The sequence below is a fragment of the Trachemys scripta genome, chromosome 6 (assembly GCF_013100865.1).
Source record: "Trachemys scripta elegans isolate TJP31775 chromosome 6, CAS_Tse_1.0, whole genome shotgun sequence".
Lineage (NCBI taxonomy): Eukaryota > Metazoa > Chordata > Testudines > Emydidae > Trachemys > Trachemys scripta.
In genome coordinates this window covers 67,762,746-67,779,851 of record NC_048303.1, presented here as the reverse complement: position 1 = coordinate 67,779,851, position 17,106 = coordinate 67,762,746, and the positions used below count along the sequence as shown (strand labels likewise).

The window sequence follows — 17,106 nt, the reverse complement described above, 5'->3', positions numbered from 1 at the left end:
TCCTCTCTCCCTTCACTGGGTTTTGTAACCCATGCCCCTTGTCAAGCAAGTGCTACTTAGGTAATGGTGAAGGACTCCCTCAGTCCTTCTGTCATACAACAGTTCCACTGGCCTTGATTCACAGAATCAGGGTAACAAAACTTTATTCTTCCTGCCCCAATAACAGAGAAACTGGGGATCCCACACCAGCCAAAGTAACCACTTTGAGTTGCTGTTGTTTCATGCCAGGCGAGTGGGTGTGCCTATGCAAACAAGATCAGCCCCTGGAGTTCTTTTCCACACTCGCCATAATTCACCACCAGATGTCAGGGTAGAGCTCATCCTGACTCTGCTTACATCTATGTAAGCATGTGGGGAAAATCCGAGGAGACATGAGATTATAACAGCTTCTGTGTCACTAAGTCATCAAGGTTAACGGGCAATGAGGGAAGAAGCAGTTAGGTATGAAAACCATTAGTACATACTGCTAACCACACAAATACTGTCGTGGGAGCTTGAAAAGTCACTAATGCGCCGCCGTAGTGCATCTGGTGAAGACACTCTATCCCGCCAACATAGCGCTGTTCACACCGGAGCTTAGGTCGGTGTAACTTACCGGTATGTTGCTTTGGGAGGTGGGTTACTCACACCCCTAAGCAACATAAGTTATACTGACATAAGTGGTAGTGTGTACAAGCCCTAGGTCTCCCTGACAATGTTTGTGGTTTTGCAATCACTTTTTTTTATTTTTAGTGTTTCTGTTCATTATTGCTGTGAGAAAGATACCAAAACAAAAAAAACAAGATAAACTGACTAATTGAATCCTTGAATCTGTAATGGGGTTCAAAGAGGTAGACCCTGGCGCTTGCATGGATCCCTTGCAGGACTGACCGCCAGACAGGATTTCCCTGGCCTAGTTAGAGAATCTGGGGACAGCCGTGTGTACCTGGTAGTGTGGGCTCCCTCTGAGGGCCCTAAACACTACTCTTACCCCTCCTATCTCCACTGTGTAGCAACAGAGCTACTTTTGATTCCATTAGGAATCTTCTTTCATGCTACAGAGTTGAAGTTAGTGATTCCTGGGTCTAGCACTTGACCTACTTTGGGCTAGTGGTGCACCAGCACTGAGGCTCTCCTACTACCAGCTAAAAGTCACTAAAATGCCATCATGTGAACAAAGTAAACTGAAATAAAAAAAAAAAGTTTTCCCTCTAATCTCTTTCAGTTATAGTAATCATAGGCATCATTTGTAATAATAGTAGGTAAAAATAATTCAGATTTTTTTTTTAAGTTGAAATTGTCCCTACTAAAAAAACAAAACACACTTCCATCTTGTTGTTGTTGTCTTTAAAGTTACTTACGTGTAAATATTTTTGGGACTGGTGTCTAATTGATTATGCAAGGGAAGATGTGAAACTGATTATACATGAAGTGCTATCAAATGCGTTAAGTAAACACATTTCAAGTACTAAAGAATTTAGCAAAATAAAATATTTTTCTCTCAACTTCTTTTATCTTAGCTGTTACACAATGTTCAGGCAGAATGGGATCTTCGGTATTATTCCAACCAGATCACTATCTGTCTACAGATCGAGAAATACATCTTAATTATAGTTTAAATATCTGGGAATAGATGTTTATTCTAACTGCCTCTAGGAAACTCTTGGTACGGAAACTTGCTTATGAAGCAGAAAATTTAAAATTTAAAGATGCATTAGGATGGAGATTGTGTAGACAGTGACTAAGTAATTTCCTAGCAGAATAGCATTATTATTTGCAGCTGTTAAAAAATGTAAGTGGGTCAAAATTGCTGTTGATTTTATATAATCCAATAAAATGTATTGTTCATTATATAAATGAGTGTGTAAATGTGCAAGTGCCCACATAGATTCTTGTGCAGGTAGTTCTTTCCATTCACCAAAGCAATGGGCAGAAAAAAGTACAACTGAACGTTGCATTAAAAAAAATGTAAATTGTAGGGAAAAAAGTTTTATGTAGTTGATAAATGCTGTTTGTGTCTCACTCTACTAAAATTTGTCAGAATGAATAAATTGAAGCTTTGGTAATCCTATTAATGAATACAAGTATTAATAAATGTATACATTTTCCCCAGTCATAATTTCTAAAATGAGCCTATGATTTACCCACTCAGTTGTACAATAGTGTTGTACCATGCAGTCGGTATACTTACATACATTTTTATGTTTACTTTTTCTTAGTGAAGAAAAAAGGAATCTAAATGGTTCAAATTCCCTCTATATACCAAGTATTAATTATTAAAATTAAAACCATTTTATAATTGTTTGTGTTTACATAAATCCTACACTTGCTAAACTGAATGGCTAAGATTTGGAAAGTTGAAAAGCTTAATGCTTTTCTTAGTATTGTTGTTCTAAGTAGAGAGGCCAAATAGGAACTGCCAAATCATTAAAAAAAACCTTGACAGAATAACAACCTGCATACAGATAGAATCCTGTTAAAAGAACTGTTCACCATTTCCTGTGTGTCAGCAGGGACTCCGTCTAGTTTCTTTAACTCTCTTATCAATTGTCCACAAGACTTGTGTGTAGGTATCTTGGCTCTGATTGCCACAGTATCATTAAAACATATTATTTGGTACGTTTAAGCGGTTATGGGGCATAAATTTAAAAGGGTCTATTTAGGCAGAGGCTTTTTTTTTCTCTCTAAACTTTTGAACTCCTTAATAAACAAAAATTCTAAAATGAATGTGTGTTAGAGTGAAGATATAATTGTTATGATATAGCAACACTTTTATGTAGAAAATACCTCTCCTGGTCTTGGAGGGAAAAAATGGCTGAGTGGTTTGTTACTAGACACAATAAAAATGTTTGTGTGCGTGTTAAACAAGATCAGGCAAATCTTTTATCCCCTCAGGGTATAATTTAGCAAGGCTGATATTCCCTTATGACCAAATCCTAGTCATTGACATCAAAGCTGCTTGAAATGCTAAGAAGGATTCATGTGGCCTTTATTTCTTTTGTATTTGTAAATAGTTATGGTCCCCTGTTCATTGTGCCTGGTGTCTTGGTGTCCATATTGCCCTAAAAAGCTAAAGATTTTGAAAGAATATTTTAAAAAGAGTAAAGATGATGGGCCTGATTGTGATCTCTCACTAGTGTGAATCAGGAGTATCTGCAGTGAAGCCAGATGAGTTAACTGGATCTAAAACCAGATTACAGGTAGTGAGAGGAGAACCAGGCCCTTGAAGGGTAAAGTATTATTTTTTGTGATACATGGAAAGATGAAAACGAATCCAACATTTTTCTGGCTCCTTTCTTTTAAGACTCATTCAGTCCACATCCCTGAGTAATGCAGTTATACCAGTTGAATTCCTGGTGCAACAACACTATGTCGATGGGACAGCTTCTCCTGTCAGCATAGCTACTGCCTGTTGGGGAGTTGGAGTACCTATGCTGATGGAAGAAGCTGTCCCATTGGCGTCGGTAGCGTCTTTTTACTGATACAGACTAACATGGCTACCCCTCTGAAACCTGTTACTGACTTGAGTATTGTAGCAGAATTGGCATGATAGCATACCAATACATCTACTCTAAATAGTTTGTATGTAACTTGTTGGCACATATTTTTGTATGGTTGTGTTACAGCTGGGATTTTCAACGAGCCCGCAAGAGTTTAGGCTCCCCACACTGTTGTGCCTCTTTGAAATCCTAGCCCACATATACACGAAATTAGATATGCATGGAGGGGATGATCATATGTAGGGCCCTACCAAATTCACAGCTGTGAAAAACGCATCACGGACTGTGAAATCTGATTTTTCCCCCATTAAATCTGGTCTTTTGTGTAATTTTATTCTATACAAGTATCAGGGGTAGCCATGTTAGTCTGTATCTACAAAAACAGCAAGGAGTCTGGTGGCACCTTAAAGACTAACAGATTTATTTGGGCATAAGCTTTCGTGAGTAAAAACCTCACTTCTTCGGATGCATAGAGTGAAAGTTACAGATGCAAGCATTATATACTGACACATGGAGAGCAGGGAGTTACTTCGCAAGTGGAGAACCAGTGTTGACAGGACCAATTCAATCAGGGTGGATGTAGTCCACTCCCAATAATAGATGAGGAGGTGTCAATTCCAGGAGAGGAAAAGCTGCTTCTGTAATGAGCCAGCCACTCCCAGTCCCTATTCAAGCCCAGATTAATGGTGTTGAATTTGCAAATGAATTTTAGTTCTGCTGTTTCTCTTTGAAGTCTGTTTCTGAAGTTTTTTTTGTTCAATGATAGTGACTTTTAAATCTGTAATAGAATGACCAGGGAGATTGAAGTGTTCACTTACTGTCTTATGTATGTTACCATTCCTGATGTCCGATTTGTGTCCATTTATTCTTTTGCGGAGGGACTGTCCGGTTTGGCCAATGTACATGGCAGAGGGGCACTGCTGGCACATGATGGCATATATAACATTAGTGGATGTGCAGGTGAATGAGCCCTTGATGGTGTGACTGATGTGGTTGGGTCCTCTGATGCTGTTGCCAGAGTAGATATGGGGATAGAGTAGGCAACGAGGTTTGCTACAGGGATAGGTTCCTGGGTTGGTGTTTCTGTGGTGTGGTGTGTAGTTGCTGGTGAGTATTTGCTTCAGGTTGGGGGGTTGTCTGTAAGCGAGGACTGGCCTGCCTCCCAAGGTCTGTGAGAGTGAGGGATCATTTTCCAGGATAGGTTGTAGATCGTGGATAATGCGCTGGAGAGGTTTTAGCTGGGGGCTGTATGTGATGGCCAGTGGTGTTCTGTTATTGTCCTTGTTGGGCCTGTCCTGTAGTAGGTGATTTCTGGGTACCCGTCTTGCTCTGTCAATCTGTTTCCTCACTTCCCCAGGTGGGTATTGTGGTTTTACGAATGCTTGATAAAGATCTTGTAGGTGTTTGTCTCTGTCTGAGGGGTTGGAGCAAATTCGGTTGTATCTTAGGGCTTGGCTGTAGACAATGGATTGTGTGATGTGTCTTGGATGGAAGCTGGAGGCATGTAGGTACGTATAGCGGTCAGTAGGTTTCCGGTATAGGGTGGTGTTTATGTGACCATCACTTATTTGTACTGTAGTGTGCAGGAAGTGGATGTCTTGTGTGGACTGGCCCAGGCTGAGGTTGATGGTGGGGTGGAAATTGTTGAAGTCCAGGTGGAATTCTTCAAGGGCCTCCTTTCCGTGGGTCCATATGATGAAGATGTCATCAATGTAGCGCAAGTAGAGGAGGGGCAGACAAAGGCGGGTTAAGGGTGGGAGCTTGGCTTGAGGGACTGGGGGGGCGTGGTCAGGCCGAGGGTTGAGCCCCCCGCCCCGGTGCTTGCAGAGTGGGGGAAGCTGCCGCTGCTGCTGCGCAACATGCTGCTGCTGCTTCTCCGAGCCTACAGCACCTTCAGTCTCCTTGCCTGCCTCATTGTCTCCAGTGCCAGTGGGCTGTGCCTGTGTGTGGTAAAGCAGGGGCGCCTCCCACTATAGTACTGTACTGTATGGTTAAAAAAAAAAATGTCCCTGGAACCTAACCCCCCATTTACATTCATTCTTATGGGGAAATTGGATTCGCTTAACATCGTTTCACTTAGTCGCATTTTTCAGGAACATAACTACAACGTTAAGTGAGGAGTTACTGTATTAACTTCAAGAATGTGAGTAGATCTCTTGAAGTCATAGGACAACTACTGTTCGTAAAGTTAAGCATTTGCTTAAGTATTTATTTGCTGTATTCAAGCCTGAGAGCATGGGAAAATGAGTCATACTGACTATAAATCATAATAATTCAGCTAGTTCATATTTTTACGACTTCGTACTAATTGTATTATTAAGGATATTTTATGAATACAGGATTCTTTATTTCTTTAGTTAAGATGATCTTGCTACTTATTCCAGACCTGAAGCCATAAGCCTCCGATGTCACAATTGGTAGCTGTGGAAATTGCAATTTTTAAATGGTTAATTTTGTGCCTCAGGGTATTTTTGAGTGGGAATTAATCAGGAATTTAATAGAAGGGAAGTATGTATTCCTGTTAGATGTTAATCTCTATGTGCAGGTATTTACATGAACAACTTCCCATACATCTTCTAGATGTGTATGTAGCTTTTAAACAGATTCCTTAGAAAATATTTTTTGCTGTATTTTTTAAAAAAAGGAAAAAAAATGTATTCTGATGATATGAGAATAGAGGGAAATGGATAAAGCTAATGTCATTCCAGAATGGTTGACATGCTCAGGTGTGAATTGGATCAATAATTTCACTAGCGTTCGATATCTTTGGCTAATAAATTAATGTCTGATAATCCTAGTATAAAAAACAGTTTCTTATAATTCATATTAACCCTTCTCACTGACCTCCCACAAGTTTCTGACTTAATTTGGGACAGAGTGTCCAGATTGCAGTGTATTAAAAATTATAGGTATTATCTAATCTCTGTATTTAGAGAGCAAGTAGGGAAATCACAAGCAGCATATATAAGAATAAGATCATCTCATGATCGCTTACTCTTTTAATCCTTGTCTTCCTGTAGGGGCCCGCCCTCCCTCCCCCGGTTTATCATTTTGTTCTGTTATTTCGGTCTTAAGCCCTGATCCAGAAAATGCATATGCACATGTTTAACTTCAAGCACATGCGTAGGAATTCTGTCTTATTTATTTTAGGCACTTATACAGTCCAATTCAGTAGTATCTAAGAACCCCACAATATTTAATGTATTTATCCACAACCCCTCTCCCTCCCCCATGCGAAGTAGGGAAATAGTATTATCCCCATTTCACAGATGGGGAAATGAGACACAGAGATGGTATAAAAATGGGGAAATACTGAGACAGTGGAGAGTCAGTCAGGAAAGAGGCAGGTGAGAGCTGCCTGAGGAGGGAAGGAGAGACTCAGGGAGAAATAGGAGCAGCAGAGAAGAACTGGAACAGAGAGCCATTGGGAAGAACAAAAGATGAGGAAAGTTGATGGTGAGGACTGGCCGGAGCTGCGGAACCTTGTTGAGTTACAGGAGAGCTCTTGCAGAGGCCACAGGAACAAGGTGAAGAACCAGCCTGGTTGGGAAAGCATAGCCCGAAACAAGAGGTTTGATGCTGGATGGTAGGTCCCAGGAGCAGGGGTAGGATTCTCAACCAGAGAGGCCTGGGTTTGTGAAACACTGTGGGAAGCCCCCTTGCAGCAGACCTTAGTGGAAGTCAGCAGGAACCTGAGCCCAGAACAAGGGGCTGGTACTGCGGGGTTGTTGCCTGAGTGGAGGTAGGATTCTCAGGGAAGGCCTGGCTTAGTGGAACACTGCGGGGAGCTCTGTCATAGGAGACCTGACTTGGGGCTACTGGACAAGTGTGAGTGGGAGAAGAGTGAATCTGGGAACTCTCAGGTGGGGAGTCGTCTGGAGAGTGGAGCCCTAGAACAAGGGCAAAAAGACTGGAAATAGACTGGAGATGGACTTGATGATGATTTGGGAGCGAGCAGCATGGAAAACTGCCATGAACCTGTGGTACTTTGGGGTTCTGTGGAGAGCTGTTTTATTATGAGGGTTCTATGGATTGTCATGTTTGTGTGAATAAATTATGTCCAAGGATAGCACTTTGAAGTGGACAATGGGAGACTTTATTCCTTTCTACTGACAAAAGAAGGTGAAACCAAGGCAGGCATACATGCCGTGCCATGGTCTGCCGCAGAAGGGTGCTTGAGGAAGGGCTACCATATCACACTATGTAATATTAAAGTACTATCTTTATATCAAATATTATTGATGTCAGTTTTTGTTCTCTTTAATAGAAAAAATAAAAATATTCCTAAAATTGTATCATGAATTATCAGTCATTTATAGTCCGCATACACCATGCGATTTACATCTTCCATAATAAACTCATTCTTAAGCTAAGTGGGGAATTTTTTGGCTAAAATACACTGTCATCAAGAATGTGTTTTACTATTGTTTTTATATTCTAGTTCCACCATAAAAGCCTGTGCCAGGAGGCCTGGTGGGGCAGCTGTTCTGGAATTACAGGTTTATAAAGCTCCAGGCAATCTAACTCTTTTTCTATAGAACAGATGGACGTTGACTGTAATATCAAATGGCTGTAGCGTAACACATGCTGTAAATTTATTATATAAGAATTTCAGGTACTTATTCCACGCACACAAACTTCCTGAACAATATTCAGAATATTATTGGTTTGCTAAGTAGTATAAATTCAGAGTCTCGTATTTGTTCTATATGAGCAAGAAACTTAATTTTTTTCACAAAAACTAGAAATTTATGGCATAGGTCCTTTGCTGGTTAGGGAGAGTTTCTCACTCACGAGTGGTAACTGAGTGAGTGAATTTTTTCAGCACTGCTCTAGGGCCCTGAGTCAGCAAAGCATGTATTTTAAGTATTTCATTGAACCGGAACCTAGATCATTAATGGGAATATCAGATATTTGAACCGTGGGTTCCTGAGATACATTCCTTCCTACTGTTTCTCAGGAGTCTCATTGTTCATGGCTCTGGCCTGTTCCTTTTTAGGAACCAATTTTTAATCCATACAATGTTGTTTTTATCTGGTTAGTATTAAGCCATTTTTTTCCATTGTGCCTTATCCTTCCTGTCCTTTCAACTGCTACCATTTATTCTTTTACAAATTGTGTTCTATCTCCTTTTGGAGAAAACACAAAAGGAGGATCTTCTGGATGGGAGACATGAAAGCATCTGTGGAAGGTTTCTTCCTCCTGGCCCAATCATAGTCCAAGGGACACTCCAATGGCTCTTCCCTCCCTCAGACAAAACAAAGGGTGGCATCAGTCCCAGTGTCCTTGAATGGTTATTTTTTGCAATGAGTTCAGTTTGATTTACATGCATCAATCTTAATTACATTTCATACAAAAAGATATGTACAATTATACCTACACTTAGAATTGATTTTGTTGCAACTTTCTTGTTGCTTTTTGAGATTTGGAGGAATGTGTGGATCTGAATTCAGAGTTTTCCTTCCCTTTTGTCACTTTCATTGAACAACTGGAACTGAGATTTTAAAAGGTAATCAGAAAGTCTGGGAACAGGCTTGAAACTGACTATTCAAAATAATATTTCTCCTTTCTTTTTTTTCCCTCCCTCCTTGGGTTTTTAACTTACTGCTTTACCTCTCCTGAGTGAAATAGAAACTGGAGCACTCCTCCATCTTCTGAGAGAGTAGTTGTTCAAATATTATCTATTCCTGATACCTACCCCTTAGAACTACCTAACAGGATACTATAAAGCAGGGGTTCCCAAACTTTTTGCTTCCATGATGCCATTTTGAAACTTACTGTTTCCTTTGACTCCAGACAGTTTCAAGTCGAGTGTTCAAAGTTCAGGATATTCATTCTTGACAGTGAACCAGAACTCTGGGGGAGAACATTTGGGCATATATTCCTTGCAAAAATTGATCACAGGAAATTTTGCTGAGCTGTTCACTTTCAGCTGCTGGCAGAGCCATGGCATCAGGCTTGTACTGAAAGGCTTGCACCCAAGGATACTTTGTCATGTCCACACTGGGGGAAAAGGATGCAAACTGGTCCTCTATCTGACTGAGATGCTCAGTCATTATCTGTGTCTGCGAGGAACTTGCAGCACAGAGACAATAACTTAGAATGATTCTTTATTGAGTGCCAACAGGGTACTCTGGTTAGCATAAAAGAAAACATGGGCCTTGCCTTAAGGTGCTTACAAGCCAATGCAGATTCCCATCTCAGAAAAGTTAGCACAGGCTCCTACCAACTCAAGCAGAGAGGAGGCTCTGTTGATAAGGCTGCTGCTCACCAGGAACTGGATTAGTCTTTCACTTGGATGCTTGCACAGCTAGATATGCAAATAGCAAAATGGTGTCTGCACAGCCACCTCCACACAGCCAACATGCCTGCACCTGTTCCACCAACGCCATGCCAAGAAGCTGCTTTTACACACACACTGTATGTGTGACATCACGCTGTTTTTAGTCCACCATTTTGTAGAATAAAATGGCAGCCTCCTGGCTTGGTGTTTGTAGAGCAGGCCTGGATATGTTTGGGGCAGATGGCAGTGTGTCATGGGGCAAATCTGCCTCGTTGGACCTAGGACCCTGTTTGGGGTTGCAAACCACAGTTGGGGGAGCATCGGTGTAATGGTGCAAGGTTCAGTTCTCATTGGCTCTGTAGATCTCTGATAATAGAAATGTTAGTAACTGTACAATTGGGGATTTATACATTAATATTGTTTTTAGTATTTTTCTGCTCTTTCTGTGCGTTTTGCTTCGGCATAACTGAATAGAAGTCTAAATCTTTCTGGTAAATATGGTTACAATCTGGACATACAACCTCATCGGGGTTGTTGCGTGTAGCTTTGCTGAGAAGCAACGGGAGTTCAGAACTTTACTTTGTTCAGGCATTATTCCCATGATTGAAATCTGCCGACCTCACAGTTCCTTTATTGGATTCACAAAATTCAAAGCTGCTGTATTAGATTTAAATGTCTGTGAATAAATGGATTTCCAGATTAGACAGGGTTAGCATTGTTTTATGAACTAAATTGCTTTTTTCTCTTCTCCTCCCTTCCCCCTCTGCCCCCGCACAGGAATGACTTGCTGATGGTGTGCCGTCAGTTGAATATGGAGGAGTCTGTTGCTGAGATCATGCACCAACTAGGAGCAGATGAAAATGGGAAGATTTCCTTTCGGGATTTTACTCGGTGCCGCATGCAGCTTGTGCGAGAAATCAGGAAAGAGGAAGTGGAACTTTCCGTGAAATCAGATGACTCTTGTAAAAAGAAGTTGTTAAGGGACAGAATAGCCTCCTGGCCAACGAGCAGTGATAACAGTTTCGGTAGGTACAATTTCAAATGCTCCTCCAGGGATAAATAATGAAGGCTGAAATCCTGGCTCTGTTAAGTCAATGGGAATATTTATGTTAACTTTATGGGGGCCAGGTTTTCACTCAAAGGGTTTTGCAAATATGCTTTGGCACAAGATAATCCGATAATAGATTTTTATCATTAATAGTGAATAAACTGCCCATCACCATGGTATTTGGTTAACTCATATTTATAAGAGAAAAAGTACAGAACAACCTTTTTGTAAAAATTATGGGCACATAGATTGTGACCCAACTGCAGCAACACGTTCACTTCACTGAAAAGACCCGAGACAGATTGCTCAGCTGATGGTTAAAGTGCTAGGAAACTCTGGAACTACATTGACAGGAAAGCCTGAACAAATATATAGGTAGAAATGTTAGACAAGAAGAACATAGTACCATTTAGTCCATCTTCCTTATCAAGCAAGTCTTACCCTGTTTCTCAGCTGGTGTTCAATTCTGTTTTCCTTAGAATTTAGTATATTGCTGTAGGAACATGAGTTGCCAGCCTCGGTCAGAAAATCACTTCATCTAGTCCAGTATGTTATGATTGAAGAGAATACAAAATCCTTTCCTTCCCTTCCCCTCCGCCCCAAAATAAACCAACCAAAAAAAAAAAAAAAAACCCATAACACCTGACCAGATGAGCAATTCTGTACATGAAGTTTATTTAATGCATTTTCCTAAGTGGACAATTGAATTAATATTTTTCTTATAATTGTTGATATATTTTCACAAATTTTAAGTATGTCAGTGAGATGGTAGAAGCAGTCTGAACATTTAAATTCCCTGCCCATGGTGGTATTTTCCATTCCATGCAGATAAAGCCTAGCTTTGTCTGTCGCTTCGCTTTAATTTTGGTTTATTTTTACACTTGTTGGAAATGTCATGATTTCTATACAGTTATCCTGCTTTGATTCTTCCCATGCTCTAGAGAAGTTCAGTGATCACGCTGCTATTAAAAACATTTCACAGGGCACAAACATAATGTGACCTGGAGCATGCTAGCAGTCCTGACTAATGAGCTACAAGTTTCACTGCCTTTCAGCTCTTCAGGGGCACATATCCTTTTTTTTTTTTTTTTATTTAATCAGGACTTGGAGAGCTAGTGATGTTATTTGACCTGATCCCTATAGCTTTGTAAACATTGCTTAAGACAGGAGACATAAAAATGTGCTAATTAATACAAATAAACTTGATGGATGCTGATTTTTTGAGGAAGGTGCACTTTTTTAATAACTGGTGTCTTCAAAGACTGTTTATAGGCCTTTCCTCAAGATTTATTTCCATGTGATGTGTCAGCCACTGTTATCCCTTGAAAGTTTCTATCCAACGTCCATATGGAGTGCATAAATTACAGAAACTCCAAATTCATTTAGCTGCCACTGAGCAGCAGGGGTCCTGGTGACCTGCAACAAAGGAATCTGCCTTCTTTGAAGGGACTTTTACATTAAGGATTTTGTTTGGAGCTTGTACAGCGAGCACATAGTTCAGGCCTTGTGAAAAAGAAGGCCTTGCAGCTAACGTCTTCACAAAGAGGTGCAAAAATAATATATGTACCTATTTAAAGTAAAGCTACAAACTTGTATGTCCAATACTCCAATCATTGCATCCCATTACAAAGCAATGTAAAAGCAAGTGAAAAATAAAATTTCATAATAATTAATTATTATTCCTAACTGATTGTTGCAACTTGACTTCTGTAGATAGTCTCGCTTTTCACTCATTGTAGTCATTGACCAGAGAATCTTCATAACATCCCTACTAGTAAGTATTGTTAACCCCATTTTACAGATGGGGAGGCAGTTGAAGTTAGGGAGGTTAAGTGATTTTCTTTAGGCCAAGGAAGGGGCAGTGTTAATTGTGATTACAAGTCAGAAATCAGACTCTCCCATCCCCCGCATTCTGTGCACAGTCCACTAGACCACAATATTGGTCAGAGTAATTAACCATTGGAACAATTTACCAAGGGTCGTGGTGGATTCTCCATCACTGACCGTTTTTAAATCAAGATTGAATGTTTTTCTAAAAGATCTGCTCTGGAAATTATTTTGGGAAAGTTCTCTGTCTGTGTAATACAGGAGGTCAGACTATGATAACAATGGTCCCTTCTGGCCATAGAATCTATGAAACCTGTTTCTACCATTTCATTTAAATGATACAGAGTAGGACAGTGGACTGAACCTTCCATTTGAATACACGACAAAGCAGAACACCTTTAAAGTCACTAGAATAACATTTTTCATTTCATTAATGCCATACTTCCAGGGTTCTCAAAATGCTTTTCGGGTCCAATTCTATGCCATTAAAATCAATGGGAGTTTTAACATTGACTTCAAAGTCAGTAGGGTCAAACTGTATACACAAGTGAATATTAAAGTAAGTTCTGTTTCTCAAATGTTATGTTTTTTTTAACACAGTAAAGTAATAAAAGGTAAAATTAACTTTGAAAGTCTACTGTGGGGAGCTGCAGTATCTGTTCCAATCTAACTTATCAGAATGGATCTTCAGTAGGAAGTTATTGAGAGAATTTCAAGTGTCTCCAAGAGACCTGTTGGCACCACTCAGTTACGGAGGCAGTAAAGCCATGACAGGTACCTTAAAACCTGTCTTAAGTGACCACTCAAGAGACTGACAGAAATGGTTTGCTTAACAAAAGGGACATTGTAATAATCAAGCAGAAGAATAGGCTGTATGTTTGAGGTTACTTTTTTGTGATTCCTTAAAACAGAAAACTTGCCGCATAAAGGGTGTGTGTCTCATAGGTAGTACTGTATTTCTTAAAGTTTTGAAAGGTTATACATATTTTATGTAAAAAGTTACAGTAAATGCAATTATGATATATTTATATCTATAGGTGTGCCTGGCATTTTACAGACAACTAGTATATTTACTGGATCTTCCTTGGTAAAGGAATCCTACTCCAAAAATACAACTTCTAGGCGCATTGTAACTTTTGAGAGAACAGATATTTGAAACTGTTTTATCAGTAAAATCTTAATTCAGTTGGACAGATGAGAGGTTTTGCTGTCCAACTGGGAGCGCTATGGCTACTGATCTGATTCCACAGACCAGATGCTCAGATAAGAAAAAAACAAACCATAAGCAATTCTGAGCTGTTCTGGTTTAGCAGTTCATAATTAATTAATTTGTAACCAATTCCTCTTCTCTCCCTCTAAAAAAAGAAAAGCCCTGAGCTTCTGATATAATGATGATTTATTTACATTTATTTATTTATAATGATGATTTATTTAAAGACGATAAAGTCATTGTGGAGAAACTAAATGGATTCTTTGCTTCAGTTTTCACGGCTGAGGATGTTAAGGAGATTCCCAAACCTGAGCCGGCTTTTGTAGGTGACAAATCTGAGGAATTGTCACAGATTGAAGTGTCAATAGAGGAGATTTTGGAATTAATTGATAAACTTAACATTAACAAGTCACCAGGACCAGATGGCATTCACCCAAGAGTTCTGAATGAACTCAAATGTGAAGTTGCGGAACTATTAACTAAGGTTTGTAACCTGTCCTTTAAATTGGCTTCTGTACCCAATGACTGGAAGTTAGCTAATGTAACGCCAATATTTGAAAAGGGCTCTAGAGGTGATCCCGGCAATTACAGACCGGTAAGTCTAACATCGGTACCGGGCAAATTAGTCGAAACAATAGTTAAGAATAAAATTGTCAGACACATAGAAAAACATAAACTGTTGAGCAATAGTCAACATGGTTTCTGTAAAGGGAAATCGTGTCTTACTAATCTATTTGGAGTTCTTTGAAGGGGTCAACAAACATGTGGACAAGGGGGATCCAGTGGACATAGTGTACTTAGATTTCCAGAAAGCCTTTGACAAGGTCCCTCACCAAAGGCTCTTATGTAAATTAAGCTGTCATGGGATAAAAGGAAAGGTGCTTTCATGGATTGAGAACTGGTTAAAAGACAGGGAACAAAGGGTAGGAATTAATGGTAAATTGTCAGAATGGAGAGGGGTAACTAGTGGTGTTCCCCAAGGGTCAGTCCTCGGACCAATCCTATTCAACTTATCCCTTTCTCCAGATCATTTATGAATAAACAGTGAGGTGGCAAAGTTTGCAGACAGTACTAAACTGCTGAAGATAGTTAAGACCAAAGCAGACTGTGATGAACTTCAAAAAGATCTTACAAAACTAAGTGATTGGGCAACAAAATGGCAAATGAAATTTAATGTGGACAAATGTAAAGTAATGCACATTGGAAAAAATAACCCCAACTATACATACAATATGATGGGGACTAATTTAGCTACAAGAAGTCAGGAAAAAGATCTTGAAGTCATTGTGGATAGTTCTCTGAAGATGTCCACGCAGTGTGCAGAGGCGGTCAAAAAAGCAAACAGGATGTTAGGAATCATTAAAAAGGGGACAGAGAATAAGACTAAAAAGGGGATAGAGAATAAGACTGAGAATATATTATTGCCCTTATATAAATCGATGGTATGCCCACATCTCGAATACTGCGTTCAGATGTGGTCTCCTCATCTCAAAAAAGATATACTGGCACTAGAAAAGGTTCAGAGAAGGGCAACTAAAATGATTAGGGGTTTGAAACGGATCCCATATGAGGAGAGATTAAAGAGGCTAGGACTCTTCAGCTTGGAAAAGAGGAGACTAAAGCGGGATATGATAGAGATATATAAAATCATGAGTGATGTGGAGAAAGTGGATAAGAAAGTTATTTACTTATTCCCATAATACAAGAACTAGGGGCCACCAAATGAAATTAATAGGCAGCAGGTTTAAAACAAATAATAGGAAGTTCTTCTTCACGCCGTGCACAGTCAACTTGTGGAACTTCTTACCTGAGGAGGTTGTGAAGGCTAGGACTATAACAGCGTTTAAAAGAGAACCGGATAAATTCATGGTGGTTAAGTCCATTAATGGCTATTAGCCAGGATGGGTAAGGAATGGTGTCCCTAGCCTCTGTTTGTCAGAGGATGGAGATGGATGGTAGGAGAGAGATCACTTGATCATTGCCTGTTAGGCCAGGTCTACACTAACCCCCTAATTCGAACTAAGGTACGCCACTTCAGCTACGTTCGAAGTACCTTAGTTTGAATTTACCTCGGTCCACACGCGGCAGGTAGGCCCCCCCGTCGACTCGGCAGTACTCCTCTCGTCTAGCTGGAGTACCGCAGTCGACGGCGAGCACTTCCGGGTTCGATCGCTCGTCGCCGAACTACCGGGTAAGTGTAGACCTACCCTTAGATCCACTCCCTCTGGGGCACCTGGCATTGGCCACTGTCGGTAGACAGGATACTGGGCTAGGTGGACCTTTGGTCTGACCCAGTACGGCCGTTCTTATGTTCTTACATTACATACCAATCATAAAAAAATTTAAGGAATACCAGCATTTCAGACATAAATTAAGCTTATTGGTAAATGAGAGGCAGGTCATTTGGGGCTGAAAAATCATTGCTTTTGCTCTGCGTTATTCCCGCATTTGATCTCCCTGTAAATAAATTGTGCTTAGAAGTTGATGCGGTGATAATTAAATTTATTTATCCCATATTTAATTAAAAGCTACAGAGTGATAGCTCAGATGTACCCCCAAGTAGTACAGATTCCTTCTCAGATTCACCCACAAATTTTCACCCATGATTTATTTGACTTGTACAGCTATTGTGATTGTCTGGCTTAATTTACATTTACATTGGGGTAGATAAATGTATATTAACTAGTAATGGATCAGTTTGACTTTTAAATATTCTTTTGATACTGTCACCTCTCTGTTGTACAGTAGCAGATGTCAGGTCATTGCAGATTAGCTTTCTTTCAGAGAAAAAAAAATCAGTGATACAGAGTCTGGGTATATTCTTAGTGCAACTTATTTACAAACACACCTGTCCTGGAACAGAGATGGTCACAAATGTCATGTAGGGGTTTTCAGCTCCAGCACTAATGCCCAGTTCCCAGAAAGCAAATCTGCCTAAAAAATTGACTATAATTTGCTTGCACACAATGAAAAAGAACTTGTAAGAAACTGTATGTGAAACAGTGCCATATGGTGATCCCTGTCATAATTCAACATATTTGCATATCCATATGCTTTCCAAATGAAATGTGAGAATTCTAACTCTTCACCGACACCATAAAGAAAAGCCATCCTGAATAAGAGGTGGGCTCCCCTCAGAGGATCACCATAGTCCTAGTAAACTGCTGCTTGGTTTCACAGTGGTTACCTCCTCCATTCTGCCCTACCTTTTGCTGAGTTTTGGCTAGCTTACAGAAGGCATCTTATGCACCCCTTGGGC

General features: G+C 40.0%; 1 protein-coding gene across 2 annotated transcripts in view; it reads left to right on the top strand.

The window, feature by feature from the left end:
* MCC (MCC regulator of WNT signaling pathway) overlaps positions 1–17,106 on the top strand; it is a 321,315-nt gene that overhangs the window by 27,234 nt on the left and 276,975 nt on the right. For both annotated transcript variants that reach the window (XM_034773020.1, XM_034773019.1), the window contains exon 2: positions 10,540–10,787. In XM_034773020.1, the coding sequence (XP_034628911.1) occupies positions 10,540–10,787 (248 nt within the window). The remainder of the gene's footprint in view (positions 1–10,539; positions 10,788–17,106) is intronic.